At 40.1% G+C, this 25,003-nt stretch overlaps 1 protein-coding gene across 1 annotated transcript; it reads left to right on the top strand.

Annotated features, from left to right (window-relative positions):
- Window positions 1-4,631: 4,631 nt before the first annotated feature.
- On the top strand, window positions 4,632-24,708 carry stk40 (serine/threonine kinase 40). The gene is made up of 11 exons (XM_047360977.1): window positions 4,632-4,894; window positions 8,522-8,648; window positions 9,117-9,202; window positions 9,547-9,690; window positions 11,051-11,275; window positions 11,531-11,583; window positions 16,698-16,813; window positions 19,104-19,248; window positions 19,453-19,572; window positions 19,750-19,834; window positions 20,286-24,708. The coding sequence occupies exons 2-11, from the start codon at window positions 8,531-8,533 to the stop codon at window positions 20,502-20,504; spliced, it is 1,311 nt and encodes a 436-aa protein (XP_047216933.1). The 5' UTR covers window positions 4,632-4,894; window positions 8,522-8,530; the 3' UTR covers window positions 20,505-24,708.
- The last annotated feature ends 295 nt before the right edge of the window (window positions 24,709-25,003 follow it).

Raw genomic sequence — 25,003 nt, 5'->3', positions numbered from 1 at the left:
GTGATTCTATTTAAATGTCTCCTACATTGTATGGCATTAAGCAGAGTGAGAATTCAAGGGTTTATTTCTGGAAATTTTGATGACTTACTTACAGCTCAGGAAAACCCATAATTCAGTTATTCAAAAAATGTTGAATATTACAAAACACTAAAAGATTTTTATTATAGAAATGTTATTTCAACATAATCATGGTGAAGAGTGCTGATTTCACAGTTGTCGAGCAGACAGTCATTGAGGGAAAGAGACAACAGTATGTTAGCACATTAATATGAAGTTGACTGGAAAGAAAAAGTGTGATAGGAAAAAAGGAGCACAGGGAACAGGAAGTTAACAAGTTCATAAGTGCAGACTTGAGATGATTGTGAAGTAAACCTTGTTCACAATGCTTGGACAGCAGCTCAATTCAGTGCTTCAAGAGTCATCACATAACTCACATTCATTAACTCACAGACAGTCAGGAGCATCTTAGCTGGTCTAAGGAGATAAAGGACTAGACAGTTGCTCACTGGTTTAAAGACCTCTTTCTAGATAAGGGCAAAGGAGAAAGTAAATTTAGAAAGCAGGACCCCAAGTCTGGAGGAGAAGTGGAAATACGCAGAAAGCTGGTTCTTTGAGTTGCAGCGTCAAGTTTCCATAATCAGAGATGTTTTGGGGAGCTATGTCATCTGCTGGTGTTGGTCCATGATTTATCAAGTCTAAAGTCAACATAGCTGTCCACCAGAAAATTGTAGAGCACCTCATGCTTCCCTCCGCTGACAAGCTTTGCTGTGTGATTGCACAGGGAAACTATGACCTGAGAATGTAGATGAACTGAAGGTCGCTATCAGAGAAACCTAGGCTTTGGTAATACCTCAGAAGTGCTACTAGCTGATTACATTCATGCCACACTGTCTGATGCAGTAAGTAATGCAAAAGGAGTCACGACCATATTATTGAATGCAAATACTGTACAATACATTGACTTGTTTTTGCAATAGGATAACATCTCTTTATTAGAACCCTTTATTTATTGGTCTAATGTCATGTCCAAAGTTTCTGATTTTTGGGTGTTTATTGTGAGCCATAATCATCAAAAAGGCTTGAAATAAGCACTGGAAATGTATTGCTGTGTATAATGAGTCTAAATAACAAGAGTTTCACTTTTTGAATTGAATTACTGAAATAGATGAACTCTTTGATAATATTATAATTTATCGAAATTAACCTGCAATGACTTAACCTTGAAGGAGCCTGTAGGAAATTAAATCTGACAGTAGAGGGTGCTGTCTAAACTTTAAAATCAATAACCAATAGCAATTTTTCATTAACGTCACCGCCACAGACTTCTACAGTGTATCACTACCCTTTTTTAGGTTGGGGCTACATGTGATGAACGATCCTCTTTAGCCCAGTTTTACTTTATTAATGACTTTCCCACACCATGTTGTGAAATAATAATTTTTCCACACCATTGTGTGCCAATCAGTGCAATGAAGAAAACAAATGCCTGATTTATTATATTTCTGCACATTGGTTTCGTGTTAAGTAAATCAAACCATATCATTAAAGCCAACATTCTATACTTTAATCCAAAGGGACTCTCTACCTTTAAAGCAAACATATCCTGAGAATTGCTACATTTTTACATTGTGTTTGGTACGCCTGCAGACAAGTCAAAGTGAGATTGTCTGCACTCCCCCAGTCAGCCACCCTCACACACATGAACACAGTGCATTCCAGGGCTGCAAACATGCTGAGACATTTCTCTGAATTGATCTGAGGGGAGGAGGTTTCTGGTGAGGTTTTCCCAATGATATTCCAATGTAAGAGACAAGAAACACTCGGCCCTGAGGACACGAGCTAGCTAAAACAAACAAAAACCACAGCAAGTTGTTCTGCTAGGCTTTTCACAGTTCAACTGTGCTTGCTACTGATTGAAATATTTTAAGGAAAACCATTTTAATGTATAAGTACACACAATTATTCTACAAACATGCGAGCGGGTTCTCTCCGAGTGTGCATTTTAGTTCTGATTCAGTTTCCTCTTTAAAGGGTATAGGCAGGACACTGTAAAGCCACAGCCTGTTTCATGTAGCTGAGGGTAGATGCTCTGCTGAGTCAAGGCAGGAAGACAGGTGCAACTCAAATGTGGCACTGCCATTTAACTTGCTCTCTCCTTGTCTCTCACATCTGCCTACTGGTTGGAAACTGCTACCAGTGGGTGGAATACCAGATTAATCAGTGAGTCTAAATTAGGAGGATAGGTGGGCTCTGCAAAATGTCAGGCACTTAAATGCATGCTTGCAGAGTCACAATCTTACTTTTTTGAGCTCTCAGGTGTGAATTTTTGTCTTGGAAGACTGTTTGTCCAACTGGTCAACAATTTCAAAATTTGAAATTGTTATTTAGACGTGCATATATTTTAGTAGAAATGGTTTTATTTGATAGAGTTGTTCCCCTAAGAAGGGGCCAGAGGGGGTAAGGGTTCCAGGGAGGGCAGTGGTGACCCCTACAAATTTAATGACATACTCTAATCAGCATTTTTTACTTCCAGGTGAAAGCCCCACATTAATCTGCTCAAACTATTATACGCAAGATCACAGGAATGTGCAGCCATCATCCTATTCAAAAAGCAGATAGGTTCTCTGACACAGAGATGAACATGTGGATATCAATCCCAAAACACATTCAAAAGACCTTGCAAAGATGATAGCTGAAGCTAGTAAGAGTGTCATAATCAAAATTAAGAGTCCTTCACCGGCATTGGCTGAAAGAGCACTCGGCAAGGTAGAGGCTATTCTTCTTAAAGCAGCATAGAAGGCCAAACAGGAGGAAAGACCTTAGTTTTTTGAGACATTTCCTGTCTTTTGATTAAATAAAAACTGAAGTGTTTGGCCAAATCACAATCACTGCGACAACAGACATTTGATAAAATGAACTCACAGAGCAGGAAATTTCAAAGATGATCAAGATTTCTTTTTTTATTTCAAGTTCCAATAATACATAAAACTCTTTCACGACTATTTGTTTGGGGTGTCACTCTAAGATAATAAATGGCACCCAACTGACCAGTGCTTATAAAACTTTCTCAGTTGTTAAACTCTCAAGTTAAACTCAATTGTTTAACTTGAAAAAATGCTAATAACTACTTTTAACCACCGGGTCCGTTTCTCTCCAGTTCCGAGACCCAACCAGTAAAACCAGCAAAGTATTTACCTTGTTAAATAATGAGAAATGGTTAATTATAAAATCAAGATTTAATGCCAAAATGATCAGTGTACAGAGTATACAATTGAACAGATACAGAGTGGCGTTCACCTTGGTACCGGGCCCCCCTCAGCCCATCTCAGGGACGAACCGAGAGGAGTAAATAATGGAGCGTGAGTCCTGCTTTTATCTATGCCTGTTCTTAACCCTCCATCTTATGTGATATCAACAGTTATGTTGTGTAAACTGTAGCAGTGAGCGGTGTGGCAGATAAACAACAAGGGCAGATATATTTAATTAGGGCAGCAAAGAGGTGATTAAAAAAGGCCACAGAATCATACATACATAACATTTTCACTAACAAATGCACACTGTCAATAAACACACAGCTGGGTAATATAATATGGATAGGCACTACAAAATTTCATAAGTTACAAAAATTTTGAAAGTGCTTTAAAGTAAAGAAAAATCTTCTAATCATGCTTTGTGTGTAATTGGGTTGCTGGCATCACAAAAGGGACAATAATTATTCTGTTCAACTGGCATTACCAAATACAATGGTAAAAAAAAAAAAAAAGAAACAACTTCTCATATATTTCCACAAAAGTCATGCGGCATTCAAGTTTCATTTCTGTTGCAAGAGGTTAGATATTACATGTTTGAGCCAAAGTTTGTCTAATATGACCCCTGGGAACAGGTCTGCCTGGCTATAATATTTGGCAAAAGTACTGGCTGCCTCAACTGTTCTACAGAAAACTTAATTAGGAATTTAAAATCATCTTAATGGAATGTATTAATTCACCTTTATTTCAGACAGAATTGATCCATACCATTCACAAAAGAGGTAAAACATGTAGACACACACATCAATCTTTAAATGTAGAAGCCTTTTGGGTGAGATGGGAAATGCCCTCAAGAAGTCCAGTTGCCTTCTACTTAAGCAATTAAGATCAATCTTCAAGTATTGACCAGACCAGATCGTTTTCTAACAACGTGGTTTAAATGACTTCTGAAAATCTTATCCAAATTTAAGCCACTCCATTCTGCCCTTGTCCTCCTCTTAAACTGCTTCCATGTGATTTGTTTTAGTCAAATTTTCTTGAAATCTATACAGTGTTTTCACAAATAGCTCAAACATATAGTAAACATATTTAAGCGAGAAATTTAGTTAAAAACATGTGAGCAAAGTCCAAAAATAACAAAAGCAATTAAATTCCAACAATGCAAAACAAAATAGCAAAATAAAATTGAAAAGCTGACCATGATATGATGTTCTATAAATGACAAGCAATTTCTGCATTAAGTTTGATTGAGTTTTACAAAAAGGCAAATAGCTTTAGTGAGAAGTCCCATGATGTCATGGTTTCAGTTAGCAACTTTTTTTTTATTATGCAGAGAATTTCATCATCAGGGCACAGCCATTCAGAGAAACAACTGCTGTCATTGGTTGGACGTCGCTGTCAATCAAACGTCTTTGTGCGTCATTTCCGTTGTCAGGTGGCGCTGTCGCTGTGGAAAGATGCGAGAAGCGGAGGCTTTTCCTTAATTGCTCATTTCAGTAATAGAGGTTAAACAACGCGAAACTAAAACCTCCGAAGCTTCCCCCGTCTGAGAGAGGAGCTCCGTACACCCACCACAGCGTTCGCCTGAGAAATGTCGATATTCTAGGAAGACAACGCAGATCTTAGCCGGTGGTTTTGGCTTTGAGGTAAGCGAGGCTGTGACTCCGTTGCTATCTAGCTTCTCTCACCGTGAGCCAGCTGTAATGTTGAATGTACTTTGTTTAAATGGCCTCCCATCCGCGTTAGCTGTAACGTAGATCGTCAACAGCCATATTTAAACCTCCCTGCTGCTTTTTGAATCCAACGTACTCATGCTAACAGCAGCTGTGTTTGCACCCCTCTCCTTGTTGTGTTGTGTGTCCCTTTGTGTGGCTCACGAGCCCCGAGCTGTTGTAACGTATTTAACCGAGAAACTGAGTTGGCTTAACCTGAGTTCATATACGCACTAAGGATAGTTAGTCATATTTCACACAAATACGACACAGCGTGTGTTTATGATGTAATCTCGGCCTAATATCTGTCGCTGACACTTTGCTAATTAAGTTGTGATCTGCTTGAGTTCAACTTGCTGGGCATAACGTCAGCGCTTTGCTCCACGACTCGCTCAGTTTACACAGCACGCTGCCAGAACAGTGTCCAGACCTTGTGGACCCAAAATGGCACCAAGCAAAGCAGGGGCAGCTTTTGTGCAATTGCAATCATTTTTTGTCAAGTGCTTTTATGGCCTGACCTTTGCGTGGCTGTGTGGTCAAGGACAATGTTATTGCAATGATGAATGGGTCTGCAGTAGAAGAGGAGTGTGTGAGCCGACATTCCATGTGGGTCCAAAGCTGCATGTTTCTCGTAGTTGTTTCTTTTCGTTTTGTTGGCGTTTTCTTGATTTGGAGCATGTTACTTTTTCGAGTGTGCATATGATGGTATATGATTTTTGCAGCTTTTACTTGCAGTGCCCAGGCGCATGCAATTGAGTCTGGATAGGTGAGTCGTGAGACACCTACATATTTGTTTTGTTCTGATCCTATTTAAGGAAGCCCACATTTCTTGTGGGCACTGGCAGCGTGTCTCTCCTCTTCTCGTGTGATATGATTCAGAGGCTGTATCTGTGCTTGTCCTCCCTCTGGTATAGTCACAGCCAGTCCTGTTTGCCAGACCCACTGGCTGTGTGCAGAGTCGCAGCAGTGTTAGAAAAGGATAGCTGTGTATGCTGTCATCATGCTGGTGTCATTTAGGTCAGCATTCAGGAGTTGGTTGCATCGACCTTTTACTTTTTTGGATGTGACTGGTTCGGCTCCACAACACTGCAGGAGGTTCTTAGCTGATGGATGAATAACCTCAGTTCTGTGTCTGTGCATTAATGTCAGTTAGTTTGGTGTTTTAAATCCAAGATAATGATTGAAGTGCATATACAAGAACTCTCACACATAACAGAAACAACGTAGATAAATGCATTACAAGATGATCCTTATTTTTGCATCAAAGCTTGTGTACTGGTTGATGTGTTTATAAAAATATAACGTTGATAGTGGATGCGATCAATGTCTATGGGGTATTTGATCGGTTGATCACAAATCAAAGTTAATCAAGGGAAAATTGATCTGTGACCGACTCATTGATGCATATCTTAACTGATCATGTGGATAAACAGATTTTTTTTTATTTCAACTGTCAAACTGCCCACCTTGCAGTTAACATTAGGGAGAGAGGCTGTTCTGGTGAACACAGATTTGTGGTTTTCTTTGATGCCTGACCCAATGGCTGTAACACACAAGACAAAATATGCTGCATGTTTTTTGATCAAGAGATTAGTATTGGATGGAATAGATAATGAAAAAAATTACAAGATTATTTACAATTATGCATCAAAGCATCCTAACTTTCTTTTAGTAAATGTAAAATAAATTGTATCAAAGTACATACCCTTGCTCTATGTGATTATACAATCCAAATGGGGGGCATTTTTTTTATGTTTGTGCACATTAAGGAAGAGGAAAAAGGATTTTTCAGGCTTACATTTATCTGCTTTTATTTTAGTACAAATGGTATCAAATTATATAATGTTGCTTCTGAGAGTTGTTGAAGTTCTTTGTTGGGATGTATGTAATGATCAGGGGGAAAAAAAATAGATTTTTCTGTATATAAATTGCAGAACATGGGAAAATTCTGATTCCGGTCTCCATCTGGTTGGTTGGTGCATCTTTGGTTTAAAAGCATGTCCACCATGTCTATAGTCACCTTATCAGTAGCAGCATCAGCTTAATGAAAATTGAATTCCTTGTCAAGGGAGCTCATGAAGTGCTTTACCTGTTGAACCACTTCTTTGTGTCCTCCAGAGTAAGATCTTACTATTCCAAGCATGACTTGGTGTCACTCTGACTTGTGCCATAAACGCTGTCAGAAAGCCTCAACTCATCAGACTCAGTGGGTGATGACTAGCAGAAACGGAGACAGATTGCAGAGAGACATGATGATGACACTGTCTGCTGTCTGGGATCACAAAAAGCCTCATGGAAGTGAGAATTCATACTAGCCCTGACTGAATAGCCAGCTGTCCTACCTCCTCCATGTCCCAGATTGCCAACTGGTGAATGGCGCACAATTGAGTTTGCAACCGAAGTGTTTCTTAATTGATTAAAAGGAAACTCTGAAATTCCACAGTTCAACAATACAGTTTTATAATGTGTCTTTTGTCACCCCCTTTAATGCATCAATTGTGACATCTGGTGGTTTGAACAAAGACCTTTTTTCCTTTTTAGAAATTTCACATTCTGTTTCCTCATCTTTCAGCCATTGAAGTATTATAGTATGCTACTTTTCCCCTCCTGGCCCTCTGGGAGTGGATGCTGCTAACTTTTGACAATTTGATTAGTGAAGATTATTATCTGAACATTGAAGCATTTCTTTTTAATGAAAACTTGGGACGACAGCAGGATGAATCATTCCACTCAGTTCAGGGCACTACTTCCCCATTACGGGAAACAGATGGCATTTCATCACACGGGCCCTCAGTATCAGTAAACACAGTATACCTGTTGCCCTCTGATTTCTGGGAGGTGGATGAGATCCCCTGTGTCGGTTAAGGTAGTTTCTATTATGACGATGTGTCACACTGTCACTGGTTCTGCTGGTCTCTGAATCTTGTTTCCATATCAATAAGCAATGGCTCTGTATTTTTACTCTTTGGTCATGTTGAAACATGCATTCACGTCTAAAGGATAGATAGACATTTTGCACAGATTATGCAATAAAACATGCAGATTAAAGAGCATGGGGATTTTTCTAAATCCATGTCTGTTGCTGCAGGAGAAAAGTTTAGGATTAGTGAGTCAGATGAGATTGCTGCTGTTTAAAAAAAAAAATCTTATGCTAGAGTCATGCATGCATTTTGCATGCAAGCTTCTTCCATTTGAAATAGTATATTGTGACACAACCTGTCTAATGTGGAGACTGGATCTGAGGTGTTGACCTTGACGCCAACAGCCATTATTCTAAATGGAGCTGTAATGGCTTCACATTCACACTGAGGTGTGTAAATGTGAGGGGTGGGAGAAATGGTCTGGATGGAGCTGCCCTGAACTTTAGCTCTTTTAACCTCGGTTCGAAAAGTAATGTCCTCTCATTTATTTGGTTTAACTTCTCCTAAAGCTCTAAGTATATTCTTATTTGAGCAATTTGTTAAAATCATTTAGTTATTTGCTGTTCTTGTTACATGTGTGTACTTTCTCTTTTACTTGGCTATCTTTGTCCCATGAGCTAATCAGATTTGTTCCCTGCAGAGCTCCAGAATGTCCAAAAGGCGCTCGTCAGAGAGGGGAGCTGGAGAGACATCAGGCAGGGCCAGCAAGCTGCAGTGTCCTGGGATATCTGGCAGTAATGCCAAGCGAGCTGGCCCCTTCATCCTTGGTATTAAAGCTAGTACTGCATAAAATATATTGCAGAAATGTTTTGAAAGAAATTGTACCGTTTGATAAATATATGCAATGCTTATTGCTTCCATGCATAGCCTGCAGAAAATTAGGGCAAGCCATTCATGTTCACTGCCTGTGTAAGTACTCTGGACTTACACACGCCTGAGACAAGAATTTGAAGAATTTTGCTGATCCTCCTGACATTGGACAGAAAGACTTGAGTCTATGCTGGGGCAGTTTTTTCTTTCCTTCCTCCAGGATTATAGATTTCTTTCCTATTCATTGTATTCTGCAACACAGCTACCTCACAGTTTACCAAATACTTTGCTAAAGAAAACGTCACACTTGGGGTGTTAGAGGATACATGTAAACACTGCCCTCAATGAGTTTTGGTGAGAGCAAACACGCAAGCAGTGTAGATTGCCTTTTGGTCATGCAGCTGTTCGTTTTCTCGTCCTTGCAGGACCTCGCCTGGGCAACTCACCAGTACCGAGCATAGTCCAGTGTTTGGCCAGAAAAGATGGCACAGATGACTTTTATCAGCTCAAAGTAAGTCGATTGTATTCAGCATGGTCTCCTGTGATCACAGTTATTTCAAAACTCAGTTCAACACAACAGTTTTTTTGGCTGTCTCTGTAGACATCTAAACTTCTGACCCTTTCTTGGTACAAATTTTATTGCCCCTTGTTCAAGACTGGCAAAAACAAGCAAACGTGAGCCATGCTGAGCATTTACTGGGATTATCCAGTAGGTTGTAAGCAATCAAGGGGCCTCTAAAGGAAACATTGCACCAGACATGTCAGTGTTTAAGCTATATCATTACTGGACTATGATTTCTTGTTTATATCCATTTAGATCTTTTTTCTTGTGCTTAATGTTTGCTCTGTTGTCAGATCCTGACGCTGGAGGAACGAGTGGACTCTGCCGGGGAGACCCAGGAGGAGAGGCAGGGGAAGATGCTGTTGCATACTGAATACTCTCTCCTTTCTCTGCTTCACAACCAGGATGGTGTGGTCCACCACCATGGCCTCTTCCAGGTACAGTTAGACTTACACGTCTTTTTCGTTTAACCTACATCTCTGGCTGAGCTTTCCAAATACAGCATCAATTTTCTGGCAAAGCCCCTGTCACCTAGATTTCAGTTCTTAATATATTTAACAACCCCAGAGCAAGTAATTGTTAATCTTATCAGTTCAGCAGCAGCAGCAGGTTGGTCATCAGTTGGGCCAGCTGCTTATAATATCCTTATCAAGGTTGTTTCAGTATAGAAATAGAAACACCATTAAAAGCTATTTATCTGTTACCGTTTTGTTTCCCTCTCCTGCCGTCCCATCTGCCTTCTCATTTAACTTTATGGTTACATCAGCTCTCTCTTTCAGTCTTCCCTCTTTGTCTTCCATTCACATCCTGTTTCTCTTTGTTAGGCATCTTAGAATAGCCGCATTAAGCCATGCACAGCTGATTCGTTTAGGTCTGCAATATTGATTAGATAATTATAGTTCATCTCGACTGTCTGTGAACCCGTTCATGGTTAATTATTTCAGAGTTGCTGACTGCCTCTAAAAATAAGCTGTTAACCTGATAAAAAAATCAATAGGAAAGAAGTGGTGAGTCTACATTAGCTTGAGTTTTAAGAATAGAAATGACCTTTCTCATCTTTTTTATCCACATTCAACCCCACTGACGGTGCAGTTGCCTTATTCATATCAGCTGTAGTCAGCCGTTGAATAATGGCCTTTATCTTAGGACTCACCTATCAGGATTTTGTGTCCCGATTCTTTTACATCTAGTTTTTGTAGAACTTTAACCAGCTAATAAAGATTTTAGCTGATTTAGATTTTTCTTAGATATCTATAATACCAGAAGATATAAGAACAGGATTGAAAATCTCTTTACCTGGCCTTCCTGCCAAGAGCGATTATTGATTGATTAAATTAGGGGCAGCGCTGCTGTGACATCATTGTGTAAGAGACGAGTCCCCTGTACAACAGGTTTTACTAGACCTTGTAAACTGGCTTTATTATATTATATTAGTCATTAGTGTGGCCAGCATTGCCAAAAACAGCATTCTTATTCAGTAGATAATTTAGACTCTTACCTTCACTTTAAGATTTCCTTAAAGCTGCCAATATTTTCAATTCCAACATGTTCCATGAGAAACAGAGATTGGAAGCTGAAAAGGATCAAACAGAACCTGTCAAATTCTGGCCACCGGCCAATATCAAGGACGTTGCTTCAATACCCTCATATCCTCTTTGAATTTTTTTCCTTTTGACTCTTTGTGATATCCCTTAGGTTATATTAATTAAATGGAGACAAATGGATCTCAAGCTCTTAAACTGTTCTGTCAAATTAAGAAGTGAACCCCTCTCAACGCACACTTATTTCTGGATTCAGGATCGCGCTTATGAAATAGTGGAGGACATGGAGGCCAACAAAGTCCGTAAGATGAAGAAGCGGATCTGCCTCGTGCTGGACTGCCTGTGCGCTCACGATTTCAGTGACAAGACAGCAGATCTAATAAACCTCCAGCATTACGTCATAAAGGAGAAGCGGCTGAGCGAGCGTGAAGCTATTGTCATTTTCTATGACGTTGTGCGTGTGGTGGAGGCCCTTCATAAGGTTTGTAATTGCAACATTGTAAAGTATGGATCTGCAACAAAATCTGCTTACCATCTTCTGTCTTTGATCAATGGACACAGCTTTTATACTATGGTTTTCTTTGTTGTTGTTTGTCAGTTAGTTGCACATTTTTCTGATTACTCACTTCCAAGGCTCGCGTGCCACTCCCAGAAACTGATTTCTTGTTGTGCGAATGATTCATTGAGCACAATGTGACCATACTTCTGTTTTTCCTTCCCACTTTCCTGTCTGCAGAAAAACATTGTGCACAGAGACCTCAAGCTTGGAAACATGGTGCTGAACAAAAGGTAAGTCGAGGCTCAGTCACTCATCCAGGACTGTCAGTCAGTTAATGGCAAAAAATGCCACCTATTGTGCCAGTTCTGCTGTTTCAGCCTGCCAGTAATGTGAACGATGGCTGAGTGGCCTTAGCAGGCTGGATCCAAGGTGCGTTAAGCTGTAAACCCAGACAGAGGCCACATTCTTTGATTAAGAGTGAGATTACACTCAGGAACCTAAGGGCTTGCTCTCTTGTACTCAAATCTGGGGCTTTGTCAGTGCTGTGAGTTATGATAAATGATTCATTCCCTATAGTATAGAGTTTTGAAAATGGACTCTGGTGCTAAAAAAAACAAACGATATGCCTTTCTTAGATCTCAGTGGGAAACTGTTTGGTTTTGGGGCCATGCGAGCAATTTAGTAATGTGCAGAAGACCCTGTTGAGTGCACCCCATGTCAAAGCGTTGCAGCTCAGATGAGACGTGCAGGATAGAAAACTACCCTCTCCAACTAATTCATATGAAAGGGCTGTATTCAAATGGTGAGAACTTCTCTTCCTTACTGTAAGAATGTTTTTAAATTTTGCTCTCATTTCCTTTTTTTTTAAATGCCTAGAATAGGCATTTATAGTTGGCATAAAATTTACATTGATTTCACTAAAAACGATGGGATAATCTTACAGACTTTTCCTAAACTCCTGAGGCAGTTGCTTTGATACAACTGAATGACTAAAGCTGACCCACAATCACTTTGTTCCTACGCTCACTTTAGGTTGATTAATACCTCTGGTATTCTCAACCTACACTGTAGCCTACACAAGAGGCCTAAGCCACTCTAAGCATTTCTATTGTGCTGGTTTGTTGCTCTGCTTTCAGGGTGCTAGAATACCAGCTTGTGTTGGGGTATCCTTACAGCTCTGTTTGGATTCGTCGTGCAAATTAAAAATATGCGAATTGGTAAGAAATGCAACAATCAGAATTTTGCAGCCGATTGCCAGTCCCCAGTTTTTCCAAGGATTTGACCTGCCTGTACTGATTTTAGCTGATTCCAATAGTCATTTAGAACCGTAATATAAAAAGATTATAAAATAGCAGCCAAAATATTTTCAGTAGCCTTCCTGCATTGAGAAATCATTGACCAGTTATTTTAGGAGCAGAGGCAACTTCATGCAGAATTTTAAAAATAATCTTTAAAAGGAAAAACAAAATAACTGAGTTGACTGGCTTTAACATCTTATATTGGTGATTAGTGTGGTTAGGGTTATAAAAACAGCAGTTTCTGTGTGCATACTATGAGATTTCATCAAAAGAACAAAACTGAGTGCCTTTGCAGTACTCCATTCAGCCTTGCTGCTGAAGTGTTCTCTCTTAAGCCAGATTAAACCACAAAAATATGGAAAATAGTTTCCTTTTAGCTCTGAGTTTCCTCTGACTTCATTTTAACATTTTGCTGTTGCTAAAAATGGCAAAATTTTGGTCTTCTTCACTCAGTAACAACATCTACAAAAAGGAGTGTTGTCAGTTCTACGTGGGAGCGGTTAGTAGGGGACAAACAACGATTGGACGAAAGTTGGGCTTTTAAGGTCTGCGAATGTTCTGGTCAACTACTGAGTGCAAAGCTTGGATTGATCCAACAGGGCTCATCTCATCAGAGGTGTCACTAATAACTTGATCTTAATATTTCTTTTATATTGCTACAAGTTTGGTTTCAGTACAGCATCAACTTTACACAAATGGGTATAATCTGTGGTGCATGCATTATAGAGCCACCCTCTCTCCCAAAATATAGTAACCTGGCATCTCCAACAAGGTCTTGGTAATCCAAAGCCATGGTGAATATCCAAAATATTCACCATGGCTTAGTATGTGCAAATTAGAAAGCAACTGGTTCTTATTCACACCCCTCCCTGACCCCAAACCCTATCTGCAGCAACAGTAGTACGAGAAGTGGTGGCGAAAGTGATGAAATCGTTTTTTGGCCTGGAGAAGAGGGTGGTGGGGAGCAGAGTAGGTATGAGGAACATGTCGTCCTGACTGGAGACAAAGGAGAGACATGCCAAAGGCTAGATAGCTCAGAGCTGACTCACACCGCAGTGCAAGTCACTGTCTCACACACACATACACACAGATTGTCATTATTTATTTTCTTTGTATTTTGCTTTTTCTAACACAGCGGTCTCATTTCTCTTCCTTTTTTTTTGTATATCACCATATGCTGCACTTTCATGGCCAAGGTTTGTGTGTGTGTGTGGACAGTGAGTGTGGGAAAACTTTGACCATCTATAGGCATACTGAATCAAACCCCACTCTCCTCCTCTGTAGTTTGTCAGCATTTGGTGCTTTTCCCAGAAATGCACCAAATGCATCAAAAATATCAGCGGTTTGTGCAAGAAGTGATGTGACTTCCTCTCCCAGAGCCAGCTGTTGTGAAGCAGGATGTGTTTAATCAATCCACTGGTTGTGTATTTTTGAGTTTTAATGACTTCCTATAAAGTATTTCCTCTGGATATTTGATTATATAATATGATAAAATAATTAGATATTTTAAATACCGTTGAAGTTAAAGAACTTGGAACAGAAGGATTCATGAAATGAATATGGTGGTGATTACAATATCTATGATGACATCTTGTAGATATTGCTACATAAAGCCAGAGTGTTATTGAAACCCTTCCAACAATATGTCCTTGTCAGTTCTCAGAACTGTCGTTTGCTGTGAAAGCTGCCCTGCGATTAACCTCACTTCTCGTCGCATGTATTTTTATTGCTGGGTGGAAAGGAGAAGTCATCTGGGCTCTATAGGTCTCTAGTTTCCTGACCGGAGTCATGTGACCAGGAAGCGGAGACTGCGTGGTCTATCCACTGTCCTCAGGGACCCTTGCCTCACAAGGCAAACATGCAATCTCATTTATTCAATCTCCGGTGCAAGAATAGAAGCCTGGGTCGTGATGCACACAAACAAAAGAGGAGACTTGTCCATAAAGGCAGTTTTATGTTGAGGGTCCTTGAAGCATTGCAGCCTCCTCGGGTAAGTTACAAAACCAATGTTTAGTTGGAAGCTTTGATTGTAAAAACATTCTTAGGGGGGTGAATCTCATAAGAAGCTGGACTTCATTCAGAGTTGATCCTCCACTGGGAGGTTGAGATTGGCACGTTGGGTCCAAAAGTGAGTGTTCATCAGGAATCAGCTCCAGACGCTTTAACGGAGGCAGCGAATGTGTGCGACAGAGTGTGAAAGTGAGAGAGAATAAGGGAAGCTCTTGACCTCAAGCTTTTTAGAAAGCGGATGTGGGTGAAAAGCCTGATGTGGAGAGTACCAAGGATGTTGATGGTGGCAGCTTTTTTTGTGTCATTTCAAAGCATTTTAGTGTGTGCCACTTCAGCATGGGAGTGCTTATGGGTGCATATCATGTTGCATGTTTGTGTATATATGCAGCTTATATAAAAACCGTTTCCAACACATCACTGTGCAGGCTTAGTCATTGCAGCAATTATCATACACCACAGGGTGACTCATATGTTTGTTGAAGTTCAACTTTTTTTTCCCTCAACAGAAAAGGCCTCAGCTTCAGGATAATCAGGTTTCACTCTATCATAAGCAAACTAAATTTACTCTGATCCATTTCCTAGTGACACATTTCAGCAGACACCAAATTACTAAAAGCGATCAGTCTTCTCAGATTTAATCACTAAATTGCCTGGATCCTTTATTAAAAAGTAGGAAGGTGGGCACTGACTCGGGTTACTGAATTTACTTGACACACAGCTTTAAAGGTTTTGAACACACAACACAATAACAAAACCACATTTATGAATATATGGAAAGTTCACACTGTGGTTCTTTGCAAATTAAAAAGTTAATTCAACATGCTTTACACATAGAAATATGTTAACTAAGAGGTTAGAAAGTACTGTATGTTTGTGACTGATAGAAAATGCTTCACCATCTTTTCATACATTTGACAGCCATGTCTAGTATTCAGGCTTCCGCCTGTATCTCAGACAGTATCAGTTTATTTTTCCTACTGTAAATTTTGTCTTTCAGTTTCAACTAGAATTCAACTTGAAAGTTCCCTTGCTGGCCACTTTATTAGGTACACGTTGTTAGTACCAGGTTGGACCTCCCTGTGTCTTAAATATCCCTTTGGGATTTTGGTTTATACTGACATGATATTATCACTCAGTTGTTGGCTGCACATCTATTGGGTTGCGATCTGGTGATTGCGGAGGATACTGAAGAATAGTCTTGTTCAAGAAACCAGTTAGAGATGATTTGAGATTTGATGTGGCGCAACATCCTGCTGGAAGTAGCCATGACAAGATAAGGCTACTGTGGTCAGAAAGACATGGACATGGTCAGCAGCAATACTCGAGTACTCGTACTCGCCGTCTTCCGCTTCATCCTGGACCGTGTCGCGGGGGCAGCAGACACCCAGATGTTCCTCTCCCCAGGCACCTCCTCCAGCTCGTCCGGGGAAATCCCAAGGCATTCCCAGTCCAGTCGACAAACATAGTCCCTCCAGCGTGTCCTTGGCCGTCCCCTGGGCCTCCTCCCAGTGGGAGGGTAGAGTGTTGTGTTTAAAAGATTCTCAGTAGGTACCAACAGTCCCACAGTGTGCCAAGTATCCCCCACACCATTTTACTGCTGCCAACAGCTTGAACCATTGATAAGGCAAGATTGATCCATGCGTTCATGTTATTTGCACCAAATTCTTACCTCGCCATCAGAATGCTGCAGCAAAAATGAGACCCATCGGACCAGGCGATATTTTTTCAGTATGTTATTGTCCGCTTTGGTGACCCTGGGTTATTTTAGCCTTTGTTTCTTTACCATTCTGATGCTCAGTTTGAACTTCAACAATGCAAGCTGTCTTCACTGGGTCTAGATGTGGAAAGTGTAGAAAATTTAGATGTGGTCCATACAGCCAGAGAAACCTTGGTCACTCCCAACATTTTCTGCAGACATCTCATGCCTAGTGTCTGTTTTGGTAGTTTTGAAACTGTAAACTAATAGAAATTTGATTGCCATTAACACTAGCAACTGCCTAATAAATTAACTGTCCTCTGATGAGTCAGCTAAACGTGAAATAGTCTGATCTTCAGTTAGCTCAAAATTAAAAGTGCTTTTTTTTTTTGTTTACTAGGACACACCGCATCACCATCACTAACTTCTGCCTGGGAAAGCACTTGGTGAGTGAGGATGACCTGCTGAAAGACCAGAGAGGCAGCCCAGCCTACATTAGTCCTGATGTATTAAGTGGTAAGTGAAAAATATGTCCCACGTACATTCTTCCTAACAGAAGTTGCTGTTTGGATATCCAGTAAAGAGCTAAAAGCTGCTGAGAGAGGTCATGCATAGATTGGGTTTGATATAATCGAAGTATTTTGTTTTTTAATACCTTTTTTGGTAGGATTTTTCCTATACTGTAAATTTCCCCTTACTGTACAGTCTTTTATTCTTATTATGTTGTTATTTCTGCCAAGGTGTTGGTTTGTCTGTTTGCTGCAAAAATAACTCCAAAAGTTATGAAAGGATTTGGATGAAATTTTCAGACAAGGTGCTAATTAGGACAAGAAACAGTTGATTAGAAATTTCGCCATGATGCGGAGCACCATCTGGATTCCAGGACATTTTTTGAAGACTTATTTATTATTGCTACACCAAGGGGCAACAACTTGGAATTCCCACACGGTTGCTCACTCTGTGAGCAGCTGACAAGCAGCGGTCAGAAGTCACCCAGAGTATAACTCATCAATGTAGAAAAAAGCTGACGAGGCGCTAATGACCCTATTGGCTTGGTGGAGGTCTGCGTTCTGAGTGCTTTTCTAGTTTTTATATTTTTTCCTTTCTGTGAATCTCCATGCATTCATTTCCCTTTCACTTTGCTGCTGGTACACCTGTGGGTATTCTATTCTGTTTGTCCTGTGATTTAAGATTTTTTTTAGGGTTCCTACAGTCTTAAAAAAGCAGGAAAAGTTTGGGCTTTGGAGGTGATCATTTTCCAAGACTGGTTAAGTGTTGGTAAATAAAAGAAAATAACTATAGCAAAACGTATTACGTTTCCAGACTTTAAATCTTTATCCATTATCTAAGAGATAAAAATGAATTGCTGTAAACAACTCCTGCTTTTTGGCCCCTACATCTTTTTACTTCTGAGGTTTAAACTGAACCTCAGGTTTCTGAACTGGAAGCCTGAGAAAATACTGAAATTCCTGTTTGTTTTGGGGAAATTTGAGGAATAAGGCTATTACTGATCACAAGCTGTGGTTTACTAGAACTGTATTTAATTTAGGGTAATATAGTTACAGTACTGTTCCTAATATTAGTTAGATTTTAACTGATCTAAGAATGTCCAGATGCAAAAAATACTGAAATTCCCCTTTTACCACACAGCCGAGTTGGAACTCTGCTTCTGCCCATTTTTATTACTTGTGGGGAAAAAACTGATAATAAATCCCAACTAGGCAAATGCTCTTTTCTCCTCCACGGTGTAAAACTCTGTTACACTGTTGATTCACTACAACAAGGTACAATTGTAATGTGTTGCTTAACATAAAAAAAAAACTATTAAATATATTTGTGATCATTTTCAGGCAAATATTGTAATTAAACTTTACTGATTTGATTCCAAAAACAAACTTGGGATTTTTATCGTAGAATTGCGTAATATTTAAAGTCTGTTTCACTATTGAGCAACTTTTAGGAAGTTATGTTGCGACCTGTGAAATCGCAATAGTGGAATTTGTTTTTGTTTTGTATTCATGGTTATGCTGCGTTTTCCCAGGAATGCTTTCTGCATACATAGAAAAAAACATCAGGATGGGCTCGGCTCCCCACTTCTCAGCAGCATTGTCAGCAGTTCTGTAGAAACCCATAAGTTGCATCAATTTGATTATTTATATCCTGATCAGCATCCTGGATGTTGTCCTGGATTTGGAATGATTTAAATCTTGCATTTTCCTGCCCCTCCAGTTCATTGAAAGCTGTAGATAAAACCTCTGCGTACATATCAGCACAACGTGACAGGCACACAATTAAACAGAACTTCAGTGACTCATCCGCTGATGACTCACCGGAGGGAAACTACTCCCATCCCCCGCCCGTGTATGTGTGACACAAGCTTGAATGTAATTGCCGACTGCTGTTGCTGCCGCCTCTCTGGCTGGAACAACAGTGCCTATGGTAATGTGTAGCCTATGATGCTACGGCCTCATCAGCTCCAGTTTATTCATTCTACAGACACAGCTGTTTGATTGTCTCTGTTTGCTTTAACAGGCCGCTCTCCCATTTTAAAAGTTGCAAACTTCACAGAAGTGCCATAAATGCTGAGTCATTTAGTTCATGTTTGCCAGTTGTGTTAATCATTGAAACCCTGTGACTTGACCTTACTGAATGTGTGATCAGGCCTGTTAAAAACAGGAAATGATCTGTTATTGGACTAAAATAATGTCACCCTCTGTGTCGTGTGAGCTTATGGACAATTTTATCTACACGTCTGTTTTATTTATTGTTACAAAGATGGAGACGCCCCTCTCCTTTGTGTTTCCAGGTCGCCCATACCGCGGAAAACCCAGCGACATGTGGGCCCTCGGTGTCGTTTTGTTCACCATGCTTTATGGCCAGTTCCCTTTTTATGACAGCATACCTCAAGAACTGTTCCGCAAAATCAAGGCTGCAGAGTACTCTATTCCAGAGTGAGTGTTAATCCAAAGCAGAGCACTCAGTGAATTCTGTATCCTTTCATTCACAGCCTTAAACACAAAATGAAGTCAACGATTAATTGCTACCTTTTTAGTCGGTAGTTTTTGCATGCTGATTCTTCTGACATTGTTAAGACAATATTTGACATTTTAATAAAAAATAACAGCCTTCTATGTGCTCTTCCCACCTCCTCTCAGAGACGGCCGTGTGTCTGAGAACACGGTGTGCCTCATTCGAAAGCTGCTCGTGCTGGACCCTCAGCAGAGGCTGGCTGCAGGAGAAGTGCTGGAGTCACTGAGTGCCATTATTGCTTCATGGTAGGTGCTCCACCTGCTGGTTCTTTAAAAAAGAAAAACTAACTCATGATTTATGTTGCATGTCAGGTCTCAGTATGTACCATGGCCAGTTATCATAAGGTACCTTCACATACTTAACTGGAAACTTTCATCACTGTTAATTTGTTAATCATGTTGTTTTTTTGTACTTAATCACAGGCAGTCGGTTTCATCGATGAGTGGCCCCCTACAGGTAGTTCCAGATATTGACGATCAGGTCAATAACCAAGAACATCTGCAGGAGGTAAGATTTATAAACGTTTTTCTTTGACCTGACCTGTGCTTACAGGCCCATAGTAATATTACTACAGGGCCTTGAGGTTTTTTACATCTTGTCATGATACAACCACAATCTTCAATGTATTTTATCTGGATTCTGTGTGATAGACCAACACAAAGTAATCCTTATCTGTGAAGAAGGAGGAACTTGATCCATGGTTTTCAGTTTATTCTACAAAGAAAACTCTGAGAAATGAGGCTTGTAGTTTTATTCACCCTACTCTACCCTCGGACCCCCAAATAAAATCCAGAGCAAGCAGTTGTAAATGGTTCAGGCTTGAAGTTTTTGGTTGTAATGCGACAAATGTAAAAACGTTGGGGTGGGATGAATTCCACATTGCTAAGTTGCAACTGCTTATCTAAAACAAAATTTAACAAATTTAAATGGTGAGCCAATATTTGTGTTTTCAACCCAGGCCAAGGCGATCGAAGAATCTTCACAGTACGAATTTGAGAACTACATGCGCCAGCAGCTGCTGTTGGCTGAAGAGAAGAACACTATTCATGAAGCCAAGAGCTTTCTTACCAAGCGGCAGTTTGGCAACATCCCACCAGTCAGGCGTTTGGGCCACGACGCCCAACCTGTCAGTCCATTTGATGCTACTGCCCTTGCACAACGTTTCCTCCGGAAATAACCCTCGACCACCCACACCAGCCTGTCAAGCCTCCCTCAAAACTAAACATAGCCAAGCAGACCAGAGAGGACTGAACTGGCACACAGGAGGACCTGTCTGAGCTGGCAAGTAGACAGATGCATATATGGGTTTTAGTAAGCTAACTGGAGCAGACACAAAGCTGCGTACCAGAACAGATTCCCACCTCAGAGCTTCACTTTCCCAGTCTGGATCCTCTCTGAAACACGGAAAAGCCTGGACGAAACTCCCAACTCAAAGTTTCTTCGCCCATCTCTGGCCCATAGTCACTGTGCAACGAACTCATCGGCATGGTCTATCGTGGTGCTGATGAGGTTCTGCCTACAGTGTTGAAGAAACTATTAACCCCACGCTCCTCTTCCTCGCGCCTCTGAAACTTCCCCATCCATTCTGGCTTCCCTGAGCAATACAGGTCCAGAATCATGTAGCAACCCCTCCTCTATTCACAGTGGTTTGGTATTGCCTCAAGTCGAATCACTTGATCACAGATGTCATTCATGTATACCTCCATTCCTCCTTCCTTATCTAGCTCTCAATCTTTTCTTTGTTTTTTGCTGTGTTGTTCTATCCATAACTCTGATTTCAGATCAATCTACCTCTTCATCTCTGTCCGTCTGTTTCTAAACCATGCTCACAGTTCTGAGACGAGGGATTGTAACAACCGAGTCTCAACCCACCAGTGGCATAAAGCATTAATGTTTTCAGTTGTTGCAAAACTGCTTTGAAACCGTTTCAGCGGTTTCTGAAAATCGGAATAAGCTTTGTATTATTTACCTGAATAAGTAGCATTTTATCTCAGTAGACGCATTGAAGAAAGATTTGAATATCAAAGCTTGTGTTGAAATTTGAGCTCTGCATTGTCTCCTGCTTCTTGCTCATTCCTGTATAAATCGTTTTAGCACCTCGGCAGCTAACGTGAGGTACCTGGGAGTCCAAATGCCAAGAACTAAATGAGGCCAAGTTAATAATGATGATGGTAACTCTTCCTCAGTGCCGCTACAATGACGATGAGGCACTGTTACGTTCCCATTGCCAAAAATCCTGTCTTAAATTTCTTCTCAGCCAAGGAAACTGGTACTTTCAGACTCATTTAGAATTGTATGACTTCCAGGTAGCTTCCCTGTGTCCTCTTATCCAAACCAATCATGGGACTAGTGGGTTTTTCTCTCAGTGTGAATGTGAACCATCATTTCTTCACTTTGATGAATCGGAAGTATCCTGAAGTGTGCATGCTGTGTGTGTGTGGGTTGGGGCCAGACAAACAAGTCTGTATGAAGCTGAAATTCTCTGACCCTTTAAGCTATCCTTCAGTTATCCTTGTGTCCTGTTATCTGGCCTGCCTCTGTGGCAGACACTGTGAAACACAGAGCAGGCTCTGCTGTGGTGGGGCTTGACTGAATGTTTTTTGGGAATGACGTGAACGCTTTAAGATTGAAAAAGATCGTTTACATTGCCTTTCAGACGTCTTAATGCCCCTCACAATTTGTCAATTTCACAATTAATGAATTTAGCTCAGTATTTTTTGATGAACAAAAAACGCTGCATAATTGTGAAGTTAAAGGAAAAGTATTCATGGTTTTGTTTTGTTTTTTGATAAAAATCTGAAAAAAGTGTGGCATGCATTTGTATTCAGCTTCCTGATTTAATATGTTATAGATCCACATTTTAGTGCTATTGCAGAAGCAAGTATCTTGTCTGTCTCTACCACCTTTCCGCATCTGGAGACTAAAATCGTTGCTAATTCTTTGAAAATGTCTCAACCTCAGTTAACATTCATTTTAAGTCTTGCCGAGGGCTCTCAATTATATTGAGGTCTGGACTTTGGGCCATTCTAAGGCATCAATAGGTTTTTATCTAGACAATTTCATTGTAGCTCTTTATGTACATTAAGAGTTGTGCTCCTGCTTTAAGGTCAACTTCTGATACACTTTGAAGTCTTTTACAGAAACTAAGAGGTCACCTCTGATCAGCTTGCCTGTCCTGCTGAAGACAAACATTCACACAGTATGGTGCTGCCGTCACATTTCACTGTGGCGGATAACATGTACAGAGTATTAGTTCTCTGCTAAACACAGCGTTTTACATGTAGGCCAAAAAAGCTCAATTTTATTCCCCTCTGACCAGAGCACCTCTTTTTTTCCATGTTTGCCGTGTCCCCTACACTGCAAAGGGAATTCTTTTGGCTTTCTTTCTACATTCTTGCCACCCAATCTTCAATAGTTTGTTTAAAGCCTTACTCTGCTTTAAACAACTGCACTTTATGCCTGTCTGCTGTGTTCATTGGTCTTCATGATGATGTTTGTTCCCAGATGTTCTCTAACAAACCTCTGAACCTTTCAAAGAATGCAGTACACCTTATGGGTACTGGTTGGGTGACTTTTAAAGGCAATTTATCTCAATTGTATTTAATAGCATCAGAGTACAAGGTGCTAAAAATACATGCCACACTTTTCAGATTTTCTTTGTTTTTTAAACCATGCTTCATTTTCCTTTCTTTTCAGTTATGTACTACCTTCTGTTGGTCTGTCACATATAATCCCAGTAATAAATTGTACTGATCCCTGAGATAATCTCAATAAAATACTTGACAACATGTGAAAAAGTTCAGGGCTTGTAATACCTCTGCAAGGCTCTGTATCTGTTCTTCTCCCAAACTCACCTTGTACATGCTCGTCTTATCTCACTCTGTGGGCTCGTCTGAGCCCAGCCAGTGGTGGATAAATATTACTGTAATATTCTGTACTTATATGAAAATACAAACTCACAGGTTTTATAAGTGCAGTTTCTGGGTTCGCTTGATGCATTTTTCTGTTTTTTTACAGAACTATTTTTAAAACCACGGCAATGCTACTAACTAGTGACTGTTAGGCATTCGTACTTTGCATCTTGCCTTTGCATATTGGTACCTGCTTTATGGCTTTCTATACTTTCTCCTATTTATATTCAAACTGCATGATTATAGCTTCTGGATTTTCTTTCTCCAAACGTCTCTAACTGCTCTATTTTTTTCCTTGTAGTTTCATGTTGATTTATTTATTCACTTGTGTAGCCCTTTCTCTTCCCCCAAACCACTGGTGCTTGTATCAATGACATTGATTGTAGACAGTCTAAACCTTTCCTTGAAACAAGGCCCAAAGCTGTTTGCTCTCTCAGCTTTAAACAGTGGTTCCACTTCAGCAATCCAAATCTTTTTCCTCCTCAGACACATTTGTGAAAGAGTAGCATTTCCTTTCCTCTATGGATTACTCAATTGTTTTCTTCTGGTCACCTTAAGCTACACTAATATTAAGACTGACTTTTACATAGTTCTATTTTTTAAAGAAATTATGAAAATAAATGGATTTTCACATCTTAATCTACAGGAAGGGTTTTTGTGGTGTACAATTTTTCTTGCCATTAACCCCTAAATCTGCCCCCATAAGGCTGCACTCTCTGGTCAGTATGTAAATAATGCACCACGATGACTGTGATGGTCAAACTTCATGTACAAACGCCCCACCCAGTGACTTACCAGTTCTGTTTCAGCATATGGTGATCGACACATTCTTGGGGCCACGTTGGCCGTCCAACATCACATCCAGAGGCTAAAATGAAATGTATAGAGAGCCACTGGCTTTCTCCCATCTCAATGTGAATTCTGTGGGTATATAGCAGTATTGTAGTAGTCTAGGTTCATCAGAAAAGGGTGTTCTTCAAAACTGTTAGCCCCTAAATGCTAATATTTAGGGGGATTATGTGGGAATTGTCTGATGCAATCCACCATGAGAGAGAAATACGGATTATTAACTGTTTATTAGTTTCCCTGATGAGCCTTAGATTGTACTCTGCTTAATGTTTAATCTGGATGTACTTTGGATAAAAAGGTACAATTCAGAACGTGCAAGGTGTGTCTGAAAAAAACATTTAGTCAGATTATCTTCCCACAGCCAGGTGAGTAGTACACATTTATTGGTTTAAATTGTCAGTACAGATTTGAGATATTACTGACCGATCAACCTGTAAATTCAGCGCGGGATGTGAAACATGGAGTCACGATGTGTTGTGAGCTGCTTGGTTGGATATGGGCATCTAAATATAGAAAACTGATTAATTGTACAGATAAACACATTTGTATAAAAAAACATATTTTTCTACTTCATCAGATCTCTACATGCATGTCAGCAATAAACTTTGATATGGAAACGTTCAACTTTGTCTTGTCCTCTTTGAACTTTGATACTTGACCACTAGGTGGCGCAGTATGCTTGCAAACAGTTTACTGAAGGTAGCAATATAAGCTGTTTTTTACTGTTGACTCTTTAAAGACAGTGTTTACTTCTGTGGATTTACAACGCAAAAAAAAAGTAAAAACCATCGATGGGTGAATTTGATAGGTTTAAAATGTGAAAAGAGCACAGGATGAATGGATCTTTGTGCATCATTACAGCTTCCTTCTTCAGCGAGTCCAGTTATGGGTCAGAATAAAGTTGACCTGCTTAAAC

This window comes from Girardinichthys multiradiatus, chromosome 3 (assembly GCF_021462225.1).
Source record: "Girardinichthys multiradiatus isolate DD_20200921_A chromosome 3, DD_fGirMul_XY1, whole genome shotgun sequence".
Classification (NCBI taxonomy): Eukaryota; Metazoa; Chordata; class Actinopteri; order Cyprinodontiformes; family Goodeidae; genus Girardinichthys; species Girardinichthys multiradiatus.
The sequence above is the reverse complement of the archived record's forward strand: the minus strand, read 5'-3'. Positions and strand labels throughout refer to the sequence as shown.

Excerpts from the sequence above, each read along its gene's own strand:
- stk40 (XM_047360977.1), top strand. The coding sequence starts at position 8,531 with ATGTCCAAAAGGCGCTCGTCAGAGAGGGGAGCTGGAGAGACATCAGGC. Across the intron at positions 11,584-16,697 it reads AACATGGTGCTGAACAAAAG|GACACACCGCATCACCATCA; the intron begins GTAAGTCGAGGC and ends TTTGTTTACTAG. Across the intron at positions 19,835-20,285 it reads ACCAAGAACATCTGCAGGAG|GCCAAGGCGATCGAAGAATC; the intron begins GTAAGATTTATA and ends TTTTCAACCCAG.